Raw genomic sequence first — 16,283 nt, 5'->3', positions numbered from 1 at the left:
AGGATGAGTCGGACACCCCCGTGGGGGTTTTGGCACAGCTTTGGGCTCCTTCCTACATTGGGAAACCAAAAACCCACGGGGCAGCAGGGTGGGGCCGGCGTAGCCGCCCCTGTGCCGACGCGGCGAAGGGTGGCCGGGGAGGCACAGCAGTGGTGCGGGGGCATCCCGGTGGGGCTGGGTGGGTGCGCAGGACTCGGGGTGCTGCAGCCGGGGTGGCCCCCGGGTCATGGTGTGGGGCTTGGCGGCCAGGCAGGCAGCAAAGGGCGATGGCCTTAATGTGAATGATTCAGATGGTGTAATTAGAGGGGAGAGAAGGAAATGGCAGGGTGTCTGGGTCAGGCAGGCTGAGCACTGCCGGCCTGGGCAAGAGGACGGCTGCAAACCACCACAGCAGCCCCGGCGGTCACCCAGAACAGCCCCATTCATGACCCAAATCAGCCCCACTGGTGACCCAAAGCAGCCCCGGCGGAGCTGGCATCCCCTGCGCCGGCACATGGCGTCACCTCGGCACATGGCATCACCCTGGCTGAGGGAGCGGGCAGCTCTGCCGGGGTGCCGGCAGCGGAGTGGGCAGGGAGGCGACGGCTGTTCGTGCTGGGGCTTGCCGTGCTCTTGCGTGCGCCGCTGGGTTTTGCATCCTCACACCCAGTCACGGGATGAGTCCAGTGTCCCTTGGCGCTGTGCTGTCACCGAAACCCCCCCGGGAAGCACCAAACCCCTCAGGAACTGACTCATGTCCTCCGTCTCCCCCCACCCTCACCGTCAGCACCCATCAGCCGCCCCACAGCCAGGCAGGCTCCAGCAGGATACGGCCCCCAACCCAGTGGAAGGGCATCCTGCGACCCAGCAAGGGGGGTGAATCCTGCCCCGAGCCTCCCAGGCCCTTCCCGGTGTCCCTGCCTTTACCACTGGCAGCTCAGAGGGGAGCAGGGCTTGCCGCCCCGCACGTTTGGGGCTCTCGATGGCAGGAGGGGACCCCCAGCCCCCGGGACCTCGCTGGCTCCAGCCCTGGTGGGGCTGACGCTGGCAGGGGGATGGGGGCTCAGGTGTGGGGGACTGCTGGGGGGGCTGAAGGGACCCTCCCTCCAGAGCTGCAAGGGCTGGAAAAGGCTCATTTTTTAATGGAAGTGGAGAGCATCCCACTCCCACAAGACCCCGAAGAGCAGCTCCTTGCAGAGACGGCAGGCAGCTTGGCTGGCACTGGTGGTGTGTGGACTCCCATGAGGGATGCAGGTGTGTGCCAGGGTGTCCTGGTAGCTGCTGGCACGGGGACGGGCTCAGCGGGGTATCAGGGTCACCTCCACCGGGAAATGGTCGCTGACAGCCAAAGCCTGGGTGTGGGGGAAAACAGAGAGATGACTGAGCTCATCCAGACCTGCCATTGCTGTCATGGCTGGCTAGGACCCCAAAGCTCCACTCCAACCCCAAAATTTAGAGCATACCCCAAAATGCTCAGGCTGGGGGGTTGCATCGGTGCAGGGGTTTGGGTCAGGCCACCCTCGAGTGCACCCTGGGGAACGGGGAGCCCACCCGTGCTCCCGGGAGGCGTAGTGGGTTGGATCCCAGTGCCGGTGGGCTCGTGTGCCCCAGCCCCTCACTCACATCCTTGCTCTGGAGGTGGAAAGTCTTCTGGAAGTTGTTGACAGTGGCAGAGCCGGGCTCGATGTCTTGGCGCAGCGCAGTGCCACAGGCGACGATGCTGCCGGGGCATCACGGGGGTGTTAGCACCCGCCAGTTCCCCCCACGCCAGCCCCCATGCCACCGCCACGGCACCCACCGGTCGTAGGCGCAGTCGGTGGTGCTGGCGACGGTGGTGTCGGCGCTGTCGGGGATGAGCCACTCGCAGGCGTCAAGGGAGCGCAGGCGGATGGACGGCCACTGGGCGCTGGTCACGTAGGAGCAGTCGGCGTTGAAGTCGCCCAGGAGGAGGACGTTCTGCAGGGCAGTGTGCTGTGTCCCTGCCCACGGACCTTACAGGGCACCAAGGGCTCCCTAAAATCTTACGGGGCAGCAAAATCCCCCCTGGGGCTCCCCAGCACAGGGGGACAAGCCCCCAGTAATGGCAGCAGAGCCACCCAGCAGCTCCCTGCCCAGACATTGCCAGGCTGGCACCCGCTCCGATGGGTACAAGAGGTCTCCCAAGGGACATGTCCATCCCAGGACGGCCTCCAGATGTGTGGTGGCTGTAGCCCAGCCTGCCTGGCTGCCCCAGGGAGGAGCCAAGCTCCCCGCCGCCGCTTACATTAGTCGCCCACTTGTTGACGATGTCGGTGTAGACGTCGTAGAGCGCATCGATCTCCTCCGCCGCGCTGCTGGGCTCGGCATGCAGGGGCACCATCACGAACTCCTCCACCTCTGCCAGACAGGCAGCCATCAGCTCCCGGCTCGGGTGCAGCACCCGGGAAGGGAGTGGGAACCCCAGGGGACCACCCCATGCCAAGCCCCAGCTACCAGCTGGGAAAAGCTGCCGAAGGGAAAGGGTACATTGGCTTTTTGAGGTCTGCCTGTCCTCCAGGCCGGAATTTCCAGCGGGGAGCTGCATCCCTCTGCACGTGGTTTGGGATTTGTTGCTTGTTTCCTGTCATTTTTTCCAAACCGCCATGGTTTTGGGAAAGAGACGGGGTGGGAAAGAGATGGGAAAGCATGTGTGCCTTGGGGAGCTGCCAGGGGGGTGGAGGCAATGGCATGGGGTAGGAGATGGCACAAGGTGGGAAATGGGAGGTGATGGGAGATGATGGTGATGGGAGATGGCAGGCGATGGGAGATGGCAGGCGATGGGAGATGGCATGTGATGGGAGATGGCATGTGATGGGAGACGGCATGCAACTGGAGGAAGCAGATGGTGGGATATGGCACAAGATAGGAGGTGGCAGGTGATAGGATGTGGGATGTGACGGGAAACAGCTGGAGATGTGATATGGCAGGCAAGTGGAGAGAGCGCACGGTGGGAGATGACAGGGAATGGGAGGAGATGGGAGATGATGGGAGATGGCACATGGTGGGAAACAGCAGGCAGCGCTAGCCATGCTGGGCAGGTACCCAGGACCCCTGAGCACCCACAGGGGACCCCACAGCAGTGAAGGACCCCAGTGGAGCCCCTGAGCTGGGCTCCAGGGTGCGACCCTCCCGCCTGGCAGGCACAGCTCCGGGCTCAGCCCGTGCCAGGTCCGAGCAGCCCCCAGTGCCGGCCGAGGTGCTGCCGTGTGCTGGCTCTGCTCACGCGTGGTGGGCGAGGAGAACTTGACAATGAAGGGCTCCCTGCTGAAGGTATCGGTCCCGCAGGACTCACAGCCGTCATCATAGTAGTAACTTCCCAGCACAGAGACCAGGTCCGACCTGAGGGAGGAGAGCGGGGCAGCTCTCGGCACCACTCCCGCCATAGCTGGGACCCCCAAAGGTACCCACCTCCCTTCGGGGGCTGCTGAGGGGGACAGCGGGTGACGCAGGGGACGCCAGACCCTGGCGGCGTCCCTTACCTGTAGATGAAGAGGTATTGCTCCTTGTAGCTGGTCCGACCCAGGGGTATGCTGTCCAAAAAGCTGTATGGGTGCACAGATGCTCTGGGAACAAGATGTGGAGAGGGTGAGAGGAGGCTCCCAGTGCCCTCCAGCACCCAGTGGACTCTCTCCGGCCAAGCCAGAGGTGCCGCGGCACAGCGAGACACCAGCCAGGATCTGTCCCAGCATCTCATTTGCAAGCACCCCGTGCCCTCCACCATCAGGGTCACCTGTTGAGCTGGTCCACGAGCTTCTTCACAGCGCTCAGGTCGGCATCACGGACCTCCTGCACCAGGGTGATGTCGTACCCCGACAGGATCTGGGGGGACAAGCTCAGAGCTGCTTGCCCCTGGCCAGGAGCTGCTCGTGGGGGCACCCGTGGGTGCCTGGGCTGGGCTCTGAAAGCTCCCAGGCTGGCAACAGGGGGACAGCAGGGACCCAACAGCCAAGGAGGGAGATCCTCTGCTGGTGTCCTCTGGCTTGGAAGGACCCTGGGGTGACACAGTGCCCTCTAACGCCCGCCTGTCTACCACCCACCATCCCAGCAGCTCCTCGCTCGCAGGCTGCTCTGAGAGAGGAACCTGGGCAGCACCGAGCATCACCCATCCTCGGCTGGGGACCAGCAAGAGTGGAGATGGCCCAAGGTTGGAGATGGTGATGGGGGAAGAGCAGATGGGTGGATGGAGGCATGGATGGAGGTGTGGATGGAGGCATGTATGAATGGCAACATAGATGGATGGATGGGTGGACAGATGGATGGATGGGTGCCTGCAGAAAGCTAGTGTCCAGCTGCCCCAAGCTGGCTGCATCCCAGAGACCAGAGAGTGGCCAGGACTGCTCCTCTCCCCCAGCACTCACAGAGACGATGATATCTGCGATAGTCTGGTTGGACATCTTGTTGTCCCCAAACGCCTTGATGTTGAAGGCGCTGATCTTCAGCGTGGTGGCCACATGCAGCAGGAGAGCTGCAACCAGCAGCGACAGCACCAGCTTCGAGGCCACCATCCTGCGTGCAGAGTGGCAGGGATGGGCTCAGCCCCCCTGGCTGGGAGGGGGATTTGGCACAGATGATGAGGGTGACCAGGGTATTCCCACTGGCCATACTGGTTTCACTGGGAGGCGTCCATTTTCCAGTGAACCACCACGACCCAGGGATGGTGAACCCCCATCCAGCCATCCGGCTCCAGCCTTGGGCTGCTGAGTCCTTGTCCCTGCCCCACGCAGGGCCTCATCCTGCCTGTCCCTCCTGGAGGGAGGCCAGACCGCCCACGAGGCCAGAGCAGATAATTCGCTGGCAAAGGAGCAAATGCCATTTCATGGTGACGCAGAGCAGTCGCTTCCTCATTCACCGCGCTCAGCCCGGACACCTCTCCTGGCCCAGAGCGTGTGGCAGTGGCTGGGGACACCAAGGTCCCTTGGCTTATGCCTCTTCCACCCCTCCCTGGGTCTGTGCCAGACACCCAAAAGACCCTCCAGCAGCCGTGCTGGGACAGAGCAAGGGATGGATCCCCCCTGGCACCCCTCTCCACCTCCTCCTCTGCCTGGAGCATCCTCTCCTGGGGTATCCCGCCCCCCCTGCCCCCCAGCACTGCCCCTGCCCCATCCTCACCCATGCTGGAGTCCCCCGGGACCCCCCACTGAGGCAGCACGGCGGCTCCCACCCACGGGGAAAGGCATTTGGGAAGTATTTCCCATGGCGCTCAGCTCCCCGGGGTAATATTTCACCAGCAGATGGGATCTGAGCCCTGCCCAAGCCCCCGCGCCCCGAGCACACGGCCCCACCGGAGGCCCCGGTAAGATGGGCTGAAAGGACCGGCAAACACCCCAGCTTTCGGCACACCTGAAGCCTGACCCGGGGAATGGCTTGCTCCCCAGGCTCGCTTTTTCTTCTGGGGCAGCTGCTCTAGTTAAATCCTCACCTCTCCCCACTTGCATTCTTGCTACGGCTGCAAACACTACCATCTGTAATGCCACAGTCCCTCCAGTTGGTAATGCGGCGATTCGGTAACACCACGATCTGGTAATGTTATGATTTGGTCACGCCACAGACTGCCCAAAGCCCCTGGGGGACGCAGCAGCCTCCACAGCCTCCCAGGCAGAGGCACCTATAGAGGACCGTATCCATCCCGGGCAATGCTCGTGCGCTGAGCCCAGGCTCAGCCCCAACAGAGCGTCTCGGCAAAATTAAGCTGAGCTGGAGAAGGCGACGTTGGAGGGGGGAGCTGCTGGGGTGCGGGAGGAGGGGGGAGCTGCTGGGGTGCAGGAGGAGAGGGGAACAGGACGTACCTTTCGTGTCGTCGGAGGTCTCTGGAAGGGGAAGGAGCGGCAGCTGCATTTACGGGGAGGGACGCGGTCACCTTGCCAAGCAGTCGCCCAGCCAAGGAGCGTGCAAGGCCGCAGGCTCCAGGTGGCATTTTTCATGGAAATAAAGGTCTGCTCAGTGAAAAAAACAACCCTTTCAACCAGTGCCAACACCTCCCGCCACAGGTAAGGCTGAGAACACGCCCGAATCGATAAAAACACCGACAAGAGATCTGCGAGGTGTAAGGGAAGCCCAGAGACCGCTCATGGGGAACAGCAGCTCCCCAATACGGGGCGTGGGCAGCTCTCACTCATCACCAGCTACAATTTCTCTTAAAAAGTGTTTATTTCACCAACACCAACCGTTCGCATCCAGCACCCCACATTTCCAGCAAGCTGGTTTCAGGCGAGCGTGCTGAGGCTGGCGGGATCCCAGTGCTGAGGGCTGAGCGCAGCCGGTGCATCCTGGCATGGCCCCACCGGCTTTGGTCTTCGGGTGTGGAGCCGAGCTGGGAGTCCCGAAAAATGACAGGTCCCTGCCGCAGCGCCTGTCCCCAGGCCCCAGGAGGTCACCTGGAGCAGGTGATGTCCCCGGTGGGGCCCGTGCGGTGCTGGGGAATGGCGGCCCCCCACCCCAGCCCTGCCCCAGCAGCCTTGGCTGATGTCCCAGCGCTCCCCGGCCTCCGAAGGCAGCTGCCACGTTTCCCAAGCCAGCTGTGCCAGGCCCCTGCAGTGCGCGGTGCTCCTCAGGGGCTGGGGGGGCCCTGCCAGCCCCCTCCCAGGGCCAAGCCCCCCCAGAGCAGGGCCAGAGCCTGCACCCCGCTCCCCACAGTGGGATCAGGGCTGGGCCTAGAGCCCCCCAGCTGGGCTGCGGCTCCCCAGGGCAGCCCCAGGGCCAGGTGCCCCCAGGACAAGACCCCCCCAAGGGCCAGGCCCAGGGCCAGGCTTCCCCCAGGCCAAGCCCCCCAGGGCCCAGCTTCCCCCAGGCCAAGATCCCCCCAGGGCCAAGCTTCCCTTAGGCCAAGACCCCCCCAGGGCCAGCCTTCCCCTTGTCCAAGCCCCCCAGGGCCAGGCCCCCCCCAGGCAAAGACTCCTCCAGGGTCAGTCACCCTTCAGGGCAAGACCCCCCCAAGGGCCAGCCCCAAGGCCAGGCTTCCCCAAGGCTGAGCCCCCCAGGGCCGGGCTTCCCCCAGGCCAAGCCCCCTCAGGCCAGGCTTCCCTTAGGCTAAGAGCCCCCCAGGGCTGGGCTTTCCTTAGGCCAGGACCCCCCAGGGCCAGGCTTCCCCCAGGCCAAGCCCCCCAGGGCTGGGCTTCCCTTAGGCCAGGACCCCCCCAGATCCAGGCTTTCCTTAGGCCAAGCCCCCCAGATCCAGGCTTCCCTTAGGCCAAGACCCCCCAGGGCCAGGCTTCCCCCAGGCCAAGCCCCCCAGGCTAGGTTTCCCCTAGGCCAAGCCCCCCAGGCTAGGTTTCCCCTAGGCCAAGTCCCCCAGATCCAGGCTTTCCTTAGGCCAAGCCCCCCAGGCCCGGCTTCCCCCAGGCCAAGTCCCCCAGGGCCAGGCTTCCTTTAGGCCAAGCCCCCCAGGCCCGGCTTCCCCCAGGCCAAGCCCCCCAGGCTAGGTTTCCCCCAGGCCAAGCCCCCCAGGCTAGGTTTCCCCTAGGCCAAGTCCCCCAGATCCAGGCTTTCCTTAGGCCAAGCCCCCCAGGCCCGGCTTCCCCCAGGCCAAACCCCCCAGGGCCAGGCTTCCTTTAGGCCAAGCCCCCCAGGCCCGGCTTCCCCCAGGCCAAGCCCCCCAGGCTAGGTTTCCCCTAGGCCAAGTCCCCCAGATCCAGGCTTTCCTTTAGGCCAAGCCCCCCAGGCCCGGCTTCCCCCAGGCCAAGCCCCCCAGCGCCGGGCTTCCCTTAGGCCAAGACCCCCCGACGCTCAGCCCCCTCCTCGCCTCTCCGCCGCCGCGGGCGGGGCCGCCAGGGGGCGCTGCCGGCGGCGGGCGCGCTTTGCGCCTTGTTGGCCGCGGCGGGCCGCCGTAGCGCCCGCCCGCCCTGCGCCGCCGCCGCTGTGGGAGGCCGCGCCGCGCCGAGCGGGGCCGGGCCGGGCCGGAGGGGCGGCGGGAGGCGGAGGAGGGGGAAGGGGGGATTCCGTTCTCGGTGGGGTCGGAGCCATGAGCGATATTCGGCACTCGCTGCTGCGGCGGGACGCGCTGAGCGCCGCCAAGGAGGTGCTATACCACCTGGACATCTACTTCAGCAGCCAGCTGCAGAACGCCCCGCTGCCCCTCGTCGACAAGGGCCCCGCCGAGCTGCTGGAGGAATTCCTCTTCCAGGTCCCCAAGGAGCGCGGCGCTCCGCCCAAGGTGGGCCCCGACCGCGGGGCGAGGCCTGGCGGGGCCCTGAGAGTCCGGGCAGGGTCTCAGGGGCTGGGGACTGGGGGTGTTGGCGGGGAGGAGGCCGGCGGGCAAGGCCTGGGTGGACTGGGACCTGTGGTGCGGTGGGGCCTGAGGCCCCTGGGGGCTGCCCGCAGGCTCCCAGTGCTGCAGCTGGGCTGTACCAGGGTTTTTAGGTGGCTGGGTGTGGGCTGGAGCTGAGGTGGGGCCCTCCCGGAGAGCAGCGACCAGAAACCACAGCTGCTGGTGAGCGCCGGGGTGCGTGGGCCCGGGGCACGCTGGCCTGCTGGGCCCAGCCGTGGTCTCCTCCCAGGGCCGCCCGGCGGTGCCCTTAGTGCTGTTGTTTGGGGAGGGAGGAAATATTTTTTCACCCCAGTATTGCTGTAGGTCTTATCTCTCAGTTCGTGGGCAGCGCTTGCTGGCACAGCAAGCACCAGCCTTGGGTAGCCAGGTGTTCAAATACAGCCTAGAGCTTTTCTGTGTAAGTGGTGGTTCAGGAAGCTTGAATATGTACACTGTGCACAAAGATTGAGTTTCTAACACCTGAGGGAAGCTCTCGGCCCTTACCGTCCCTGTCTTTCATCAAAGCAGCTCTCGATTCGTCAAGAGCCCCACTATATTTTGCAGCTTTGCTTTTGTTTTCTTTCAGAGATTGAATTCACTTCAGGAACTTCAGCTTCTTGAGATCATGTGCAATTATTTCCAAGAGCAAACCAAGGATTCAGTCCGGCAGATCATTTTCTCGTCTCTCTTCAGCCCTCAAGGAAACAAAGCAGATGACAGCAGGATGGCTTTACTGGGAAAGCTGGTTTCCATGGCAGTGGCTGTCTGCAGGGTTCCAGTTCTGGAATGTGCTGCCTTCTGGCTGCAGGTACAGCTTCTGTGCAGGCAGGGCAGTCTCAGGGAAGGAGCGAGGGAGTGTGCCATGACGGGTACGGGTGAAATGAGTGTCGCCTAACGGTCAGTGACAGCCGGTTGCAGTCACCTGCTCCTCCGTGGCAGTTTAAGATGCTACAACAGCTGGCTGCTGCAGCTACATTCACCCCACGTCTGTGCTCATGTCCAGTCCTTTGCTCCAGCATGAAGGTAGAGCTTTTGCCAATCCGTTTGTGTGCTGCACTGGCAGATGAAAATTTGTGGGTTTTTTACTGTGGGTGAAAGTTTTATTGGTATTTTCCCCACCACCACCCCCAACCCCAGCATGTCGAAAGGGACCAGTGGACGGCTTGGCTGACGCAGGGAGCAAAACTAGGGTAGTTTGGGGTCACATTGCCCAAAGAAGCCAACCCTGGAGTTTGGGAAATAAACTGTCCCTCGTACAAGTTTGGGCACGGCAGAAGAGGCAAACCTCTCTTGAGATTTGGGCACAACATACCTGTGTCTGGTATTCGTATCCGTGAATGCAGTATGTCAGGGATCTCCTATATCTCCTCCTTTCCCGTTGAGATTCCCCACTGTAGATGCTGGGAAGTGCATCTTTGTTCAGAAGATGTGCAGAAGTCGCCTGCTTTACAGAAGGGGAAGAGCAGAAAGACTGTGCTGGGAGGGAAGGGTGGTAGGAGGCAGACCCGTACAGTTTCTGTGGGGTCCCGCTTTTCCCGCCTGGTGAGCCTTGGCAGAGGAGGAGGGGATGTAACCTGGATAGCAGAAGAAGGTGTAGTTTTTGGCCGGTTGCAGCTCTGAAGTGATTGCACAGAATTTTTCCACATGAAAAATGTCAAGCGTAACTGAGAGGTTACTGAACTAGTTTTTCTGACTGAATTAGTTGAACTACAGAACTATGTTGCTGAAGTAGTGAAAAAAATCTCCATCTAAGTCAAAATATTGATGTAAAAGGCTTTAATTTTAGATTACAGATATTGTAAACACAAAAAACCCATCTATTTGAATACTGTGAAATTGTAATTTTATTTCTGAGTGACTCTTTGATATGCAGAGAGAGAGAGAGAGAAAGTGCGCTTTAATTTTGGGAAAGTGGAAACACAAACGTTGAAACGGCGAAGCAGCTGGGTGAGGTGGACAGGCAGAGTGTTTGGGCAATGTAAACTTTGAAGTCAGCTCTGGAGAACGTTGCGTGACTGGGTTTAATCTGCTTTTCCTTGTGTGCCGTCCTGCACCCCTGCAGCGAACCCCTGCTGTGTACTGTGTGAGGCTAGCCCGAGCCTTGGTCGATGACTACTGCAACTTGGTGCCAGGGTCCATCCAGACCCTGAAGCAGATATTCAGCGCCAGTCCTCGCTTCTGCTGCCAGTTCATTACGTCGGTCACAGCGCTCTACGATCTCTCTTCAGGTAAGTGTTTCCAAGCTGTGTCTTTTGAAGTAAGAGATGCAGAATAATGCAACGCAAATTAACCATTGCAAGCGAATTAACCGTGGAAATTCTAAAGATGCTTGTTACCACGTAATTATTGCCAGAAGCAGCTCAGAGATGTGGCTGTTTCCTCCTCTGTCACTGGGGTGAGAATAAAAATAACCACGCAGTGGCTGAAGGGAGAGTCTTTGCTGGAGAAGCAGCCAGGTAATGCCTGACACAAAGGGCAACGTCCTCCACAGAGGGCAAAGGACATGGGGACCTTACTGATTGAGCAGCTCTTGGAGTGAAAGCTGATCTGCCTGGGCTGGGCAGTTTGGCCTCCCTGTTGTGTGTCACCTTCCCAGCACATAGGCTCTGGCAGTCCAGTTCCTTCCAAAAAGGGGGAAAATGCAAATTCTGAACGCTCACAAGCTGGAGCAGGATTTCTGTTGAGCAATGACAAGAAATGCAATCAATAGCGTACTTTCAAGGCGCTCTTTAACTGCACGTGTGACCACTAGTGATACGACCTGTCTCAGGTGGTTGTTGCTCAGACACTAGAAATGTGTAGGTGTCTAAAATAAGATGGATTTACCTTTACTCAGTGAGAGAGACAAAGAGCTTGTGGTAGACTTGGGAGCAACCATGCACTAAATACCAACATCACATAAAATCCAAAAAAGCAAATACTAGTTGTTATCGATAAAGGAAATGTTTTGCACAGTCTTCTCCAGATAAGCAGCTTGGCATTAGTGAGAGAGAGGTGCAGGCTTAGGCTTTTTTTTTTTTTAAAAAAAGTATTTGGTAGAGCTCGTAGCATATTCTTCCTCAGTATTTTATATCTGTTTTGTGCAACCACTTAGAAGTTCATCCAACTAATTAATAGACATGTCAGAAAGGAAATAACATGAGTTATAGGAAGTAATTTTTTTAAATTCCTTAGTTTATTTGAAATGTTATTGGTGACACAAGAAAAGGAAGCTCGCTCTTCAAAGAGCGATCTGTAACTGGGCAGTCTCCACCACGTCCTGAGGACAGGAGTCGATCGCACAAACAGCAGTATCTGTGATACTCAGAGGTCTCAGAAAAGCTAAAAACTGGAAAATACCAATTCTGTATCCAGTGCACACTGGTAATTCTGTAGTCCGGGTGATTTGTCCTATAAGTGATTTCAGGGACAAAAGACCTGACTAGACAGTTCTGTGCCAAGCCCTTTGTTGACAGCGTACACAACTCGCAACGAAAGTACGTCCCTGAATCCAGTACCCTGCCCCTGTGGCGGGATGATGCACGATTACTGTGAAGTCAGTGTTCCTCTTGTCTGGAGTCAAGCTGCAGTTCATGACTGTCACGGATGAGTGGTTAGGCTGCTTAAAAATCACCTTTCACTTCTTACTTAAAGCTTTACATAATCTTATAATCCTTTACCTGTCATGGGATTGTGCTGTTGCATTAAGTTTTCCCACAAGACAGGCTTATTTAGGTAAGCCTTAAAGGAAATGAGTTGAACGATTGGGGTGAAGAGAAAGAAGTGCCAACAAGTTTTTCCTATTCCCTTGCCCTTTGTAATTCCTGTGGCAACGGAGACTGAGTTTAGAGAAAAAGTGAGCAGGTGATGGGTAGGGGAGAAGAAAATGACAAAAGAAGCTTTGCTGGGGAAAGGGGATAAATGTTGGCATTTGGTGGTGGACAAGGCGAAGTTGACAGGAACATGGTTGTATCTTCCCTGGGACAAACGAGCACCTGCCTTTGGTGTCTGGAAAAAACCAGCAGAGTTGGGGAGGTTTTGAAGTTGGAAGTGCTGGAAGAGTGTGACAGTGCTGGAAGAGTGTGTGTGAGAGATTAATTAAAGGCTGCCGTCTTGTGCTGCAGTGCAAGGCTGAGCTTACTCAATAATATCTTTCCTGTCTTCAGATGACCTCATCCCTCCATCGGATCTGCTCGAGTTGATTGTTTCCTGGATCTTTGAAGACCCCCGCTTGATCCTCATCACCTTTCTAAACACTCCTATTGCAGCCAACCTGCCAATAGGGTTTTTAGAGCTCACCCCGCTGACTGGACTGATCCGTTGGTGCGTGAAGGCCCCCTTGGCTTACAAAAGGAAGAAGAAAGCCTCTCTCTCGAATGGACACCCTCCCAGCAAAATTGCCAAGGACTCGACTTCAGGAGAAGACAGAGATTGCCATCAGCTGTATTCAAAACTGCATCTAAGTGTCCTGCAGGTTCTTATGATGCTTCAGGGGCATTTAACAGAGAAGAACCTTTATGGGCGCCTGGGGCTAGTACCCTTCGACCACGTGGTTCCGCTCGTTGAGGAAATTAACAGACTATCTGACGAACTGAATCCTCTCAATGCATCCAAAGAGATTGAACTGGCTCTAGACAGGCTGGCTCAAGCTTTGCAAGTGGCCATGGCATCAGGAGCGCTCCTGTGCACTAGAGGTAAGTTGTCGGTGAGGCTGGCGGAGACCCTGGCACGGGATTCTTTTTCTCCCGTGTGTCGATGTTGTAAGAGGGAGTTTTGGGATGGGGAGAGTAAAGATCAACGTGTTCACAGCAAAGTAGTAGTTTGCCACTCTTGGGAAGCGATAGTGCAGGAAATACTTCAGGAAAATAACTGGATGGGGAGTAAGGAAGGAGAGATCATTGATGCAGGTGACTGGTGCATTGCTTCGCAGAGCTGGAGAACTGATCTTCTACCTTGCAGTGTGCACAAGAGAGTTATATTTGGGTGTCGGGCATGGGGACAAATTTGCCCCCCTCAGAATTGTTTGTAGCTATTTAAAAAGCACTGTTTAATTGTGTTTCAGTCTGACTTCTCTGAGTTTGCCTGCTGGATGAGAAACCATGAAGTAGGTAAACCACGGGGTGGGCGTGCTAGACAACAAATTTGAAAAGCAAACAAAAACTGTTCATCTGGAACTTCTGGGCCTTCAGGTCTCCTGTAATGAGACCACATCACAGTGTGTATGATGTCGGTTAAACTTAGTAAAGAAGCCCGCTAACGTGGCTTTCGGCTGTCTTTCCTGTTGCCAAAACCAGTTCTTTGCGAAAGACTGCAGAGATGAAAAAGGGAAGTGCCTTAACGCAGCACAGGGTCCTACTGTTTTGCTGATACATTCTCTTGAAAACAGGCGATTCTTGGTGCGACTAGAAGGCTCAAAGCTCCCCAAAGCCCGGGCAGTTACTGCAGACCCCAGCTGTGGAGAGCGGCCTCTGCCTAAGCAGGTGCCTGAGGCTTTTGCACTGGGTGAACCGGTGCTGCTGGTCAAATGTCGATGTTATTCTTTCTAATCCTGCATAAAGTAGCTCTGGGTGTAATAAGAACAGGCAGAAAAGTGGAGTTTTTTTAGTTGATGGCTTATTTTGGCTGTGTTTTTTCCTAGCTGTTCACCTGGTACGTTCTGAGCGCTTGCTTTTACTGTAGAAGTGGAAAGTAATTCAGTATAAGTAGCTGCTGAAAAAACAGTTATTTCGGTGTTTTGGGGGAGTGTTTATCTGCAAAGGCAGGAGTTTGTTCTCAAGCTGTTCCTGAAAGGACTCTACCAAGAGGGTGTGTTGTTAAATACCTTGGTTCTGGCTATTATGCTTTGGAGGGGCAAATACAAACTGTTCATCAATAGCTGAAAATCAGTTGAAAGAATTACTTCTTGCATGGGACCAAGGGAGAGATGGGAGCAGCTCACAAAGGAGTGAGGCATACAGATATTACCAAGAAATGTTGTGGAAAAGACATTTAGATGGTAAAAAAGGTGCAATTTTTAGTTAATAGACCCCAGGAAAAAAAAAAAAAAAACACAAACCCTCAACCATTTCTTTACACTAGCACTGTTAAAAAAAAAAACCAAACCAAAACAACATAGAACAGGTATTGGGTAAGCTTTGCCTTGCTGTGACCTGATGCCTCTCTCAGCATAAATGCCATATTCAGTGGGCAGAGTCATACCTTGTATTTCCTGTGTCTTAGTTACTTCTTGATAGTATATCGATATTGCAAATTCTGTACTAAGGCTTGGTCTGCCTTGAAATGAAGCTGCATTTCCTATATAGCAGCATAGGTTAAAATTCGAACACACAGTAAAGTGTCAAGTGCAAAAAGCTGCGGTAATGACCGGTGAGATGGAGAAACATTTTTCTCTCCTATGGAAGTTTTTGGCCTGAGAATGGGATTCTGGATCTGTTGAGGACTGGAGCTTTTTCAGTAATCTCATCTTCCTAGAAAGGAGAGCAGAGAGGAAAATTGCTCTAATTTCTGCTTTATCCTTATTGTTGTCTTCTGTCCTCTTTCAGATGACTTGAGAACTGTGTGCTCCAGGCTACCGCATAACAAGTAAGAGACCTTTCTACAGCTGGCTGGGTTGTGGGGCACCTTCCAAGACACGCACTTGAGGGCTGCTGAGACAAAATCTCCTCTAAAAAATTTGTGTTTGCTTTCTGGAAGTCGGCCTTCATTCACACGTAGTTTAGCGCAGGGATAAAGGTGATAGACAGTGCTGGCCACTTCTTCCCTTGGGAGCTGGACTCTTGACTGAAGGAGACTTCAGTGACTCCCACAATATAGATGATCTCGCCCAGCCTGTGTTAGAGCCAATGCACAGAAGGGGAAAATGAAATTATAGTGTGAAACCTGCCCCAAAGTTGTCCCATCCCCAGCTCCCTGCTTGTTTTACCTGACCCTAAGCTTAACTGCACGTTGCTTCTTGCCTCTTTGCAAAGAGCAACCAAGTTTAAAAAAAAAAAAAAAAGGGAAAGAAAGAAAAAAAAAAAAAGTCTGCTGGAAGCTGTAAAGAGCATAATTGAATCGCTGTCCTCTTGCCTCTCAGCAGTGCTGTGTGTTGGTTATGAATTGTCCTCAGAGCCAGGCCCTTGTGGGCTGGGGAGAGCCATGACAAAAGCCTTCCCTAAATAATCCTCACGCCTGTCTGAATTTCTCTCCGCAGCCTGCTCCAGCTGGTGATTTCAGGTCCGGTACAGCAACCGACCCACGGCGCTCTGCCACCGGGATTTTATCCTCATATCCATACTCCTCCTCTGGGCTACCCCGCGCACGCCGCGCACCCTGCGCTACCGGCTCACCCGGCGCTCCCGGCTCACCCCGTACAAACATTTATACCAGGAATGACATTCCCATACCGACCTATTCGCTAAAATGCTAAGACTGTAGAGTGTACCCAGTTTCCCTTAGTTTGAGGAAGCCTTGCAGATGAAACCAAATGTCTCGGGAACCACATTTTCCTCTTTGGTGTAAAGCTGAGCAATGCCCGCGTACGGGATCAGCCCTTCGGCAGTAGGGAAGACACAGACGGGTAGGCTGCAGTCGATTTGGATGCGGGATGCGGATACTAAAGCAGATCATAGGGACAAAAGGAGAGGGGTGGGAAGAGGCAACAGAAACTCCAAACCTCTGCAGTGTGTGGAGATTTTTTTGATCCACATTGTTTCATATAATCACCGTGGTATGATATTTCTCTATCATGTGTTTTTCAGTAGCCCTGATCTACTTACGGCACAGTGAGCCCAGCTAGCCTTCCTCTAGGAGGGCCAGAAAGGAAGGCGTGAGATTTTTCAAGCCACTCCACTCCAGCCTGCTCGTTTCTTTGTAAATGTTTGTATCTATAGCTACAGAGTACGTGTACACTGTATATTTTTGGAACACAACTGTTTGTTTCAGAAGCACAAGGTAGAGTAAAGCAGCACTTCCTATTAAAGGAAACAATTTAAGAAGCATAAAATAGTTCTGCCGCTTTCTTTCAAACAGCGATTAGAAGGTCCAACTCGTTAGGCCTCTGTTAGGGAGGGAATGAAACCCCTTC

General features: G+C 56.3%; 2 protein-coding genes across 3 annotated transcripts; one reads left to right on the top strand and one right to left on the bottom strand.

The window, feature by feature from the left end:
• Positions 1–1,277: 1,277 nt before the first annotated feature.
• On the bottom strand, positions 1,278–4,502 carry LOC309591217 (deoxyribonuclease-1-like; the record flags this gene model as incomplete). The annotated part of the gene is made up of 8 exons (XM_082313248.1): positions 1,278–1,331; positions 1,603–1,699; positions 1,778–1,935; positions 2,243–2,355; positions 3,221–3,336; positions 3,477–3,560; positions 3,728–3,816; positions 4,356–4,502. 8 exons carry the CDS (start codon positions 4,500–4,502, stop codon positions 1,278–1,280), a joined length of 858 nt encoding a protein of 285 aa, XP_082169374.1.
• Positions 4,503–7,850: 3,348 nt separating this feature from the next.
• INTS15 (integrator complex subunit 15) lies at positions 7,851–16,074 on the top strand. Of its 2 annotated transcripts, none has more exons than XR_014228285.1 (6): positions 7,851–8,146; positions 8,826–9,047; positions 10,302–10,467; positions 12,385–12,912; positions 13,281–13,698; positions 14,761–14,800. XR_014228285.1 is itself a non-coding variant. In XM_082313099.1 (6 exons), the coding sequence occupies exons 1-6, from the start codon at positions 7,955–7,957 to the stop codon at positions 15,616–15,618; spliced, it is 1,356 nt and encodes a 451-aa protein (XP_082169225.1). In that variant the 5' UTR covers positions 7,851–7,954; the 3' UTR covers positions 15,619–16,074. The 2 variants fall into 2 exon arrangements, 1 of the variants encoding a protein (XP_082169225.1); XM_082313099.1 differs by lacking the exon at positions 13,281–13,698 and adding an exon at positions 15,411–16,074.
• The last annotated feature ends 209 nt before the right edge of the window (positions 16,075–16,283 follow it).

This window comes from Platalea leucorodia (genome assembly GCF_965183815.1).
Source record: "Platalea leucorodia genome assembly, chromosome: 5".
In the NCBI taxonomy this organism is placed as follows: domain Eukaryota; kingdom Metazoa; phylum Chordata; class Aves; order Pelecaniformes; family Threskiornithidae; genus Platalea; species Platalea leucorodia.
The sequence above is the reverse complement of the archived record's forward strand: the minus strand, read 5'-3'. Positions and strand labels throughout refer to the sequence as shown.

Coding starts and splice junctions, on each gene's coding strand:
- INTS15 (XM_082313099.1), top strand. CDS start 7,955: ATGAGCGATATTCGGCACTCGCTGCTGCGGCGGGACGCGCTGAGCGCC. Junction 9,048..10,301: donor GTGCTGCCTTCTGGCTGCAG/GTACAGCTTCTG, acceptor GCACCCCTGCAG/CGAACCCCTGCTGTGTACTG. Junction 10,468..12,384: donor GCTCTACGATCTCTCTTCAG/GTAAGTGTTTCC, acceptor TCCTGTCTTCAG/ATGACCTCATCCCTCCATCG.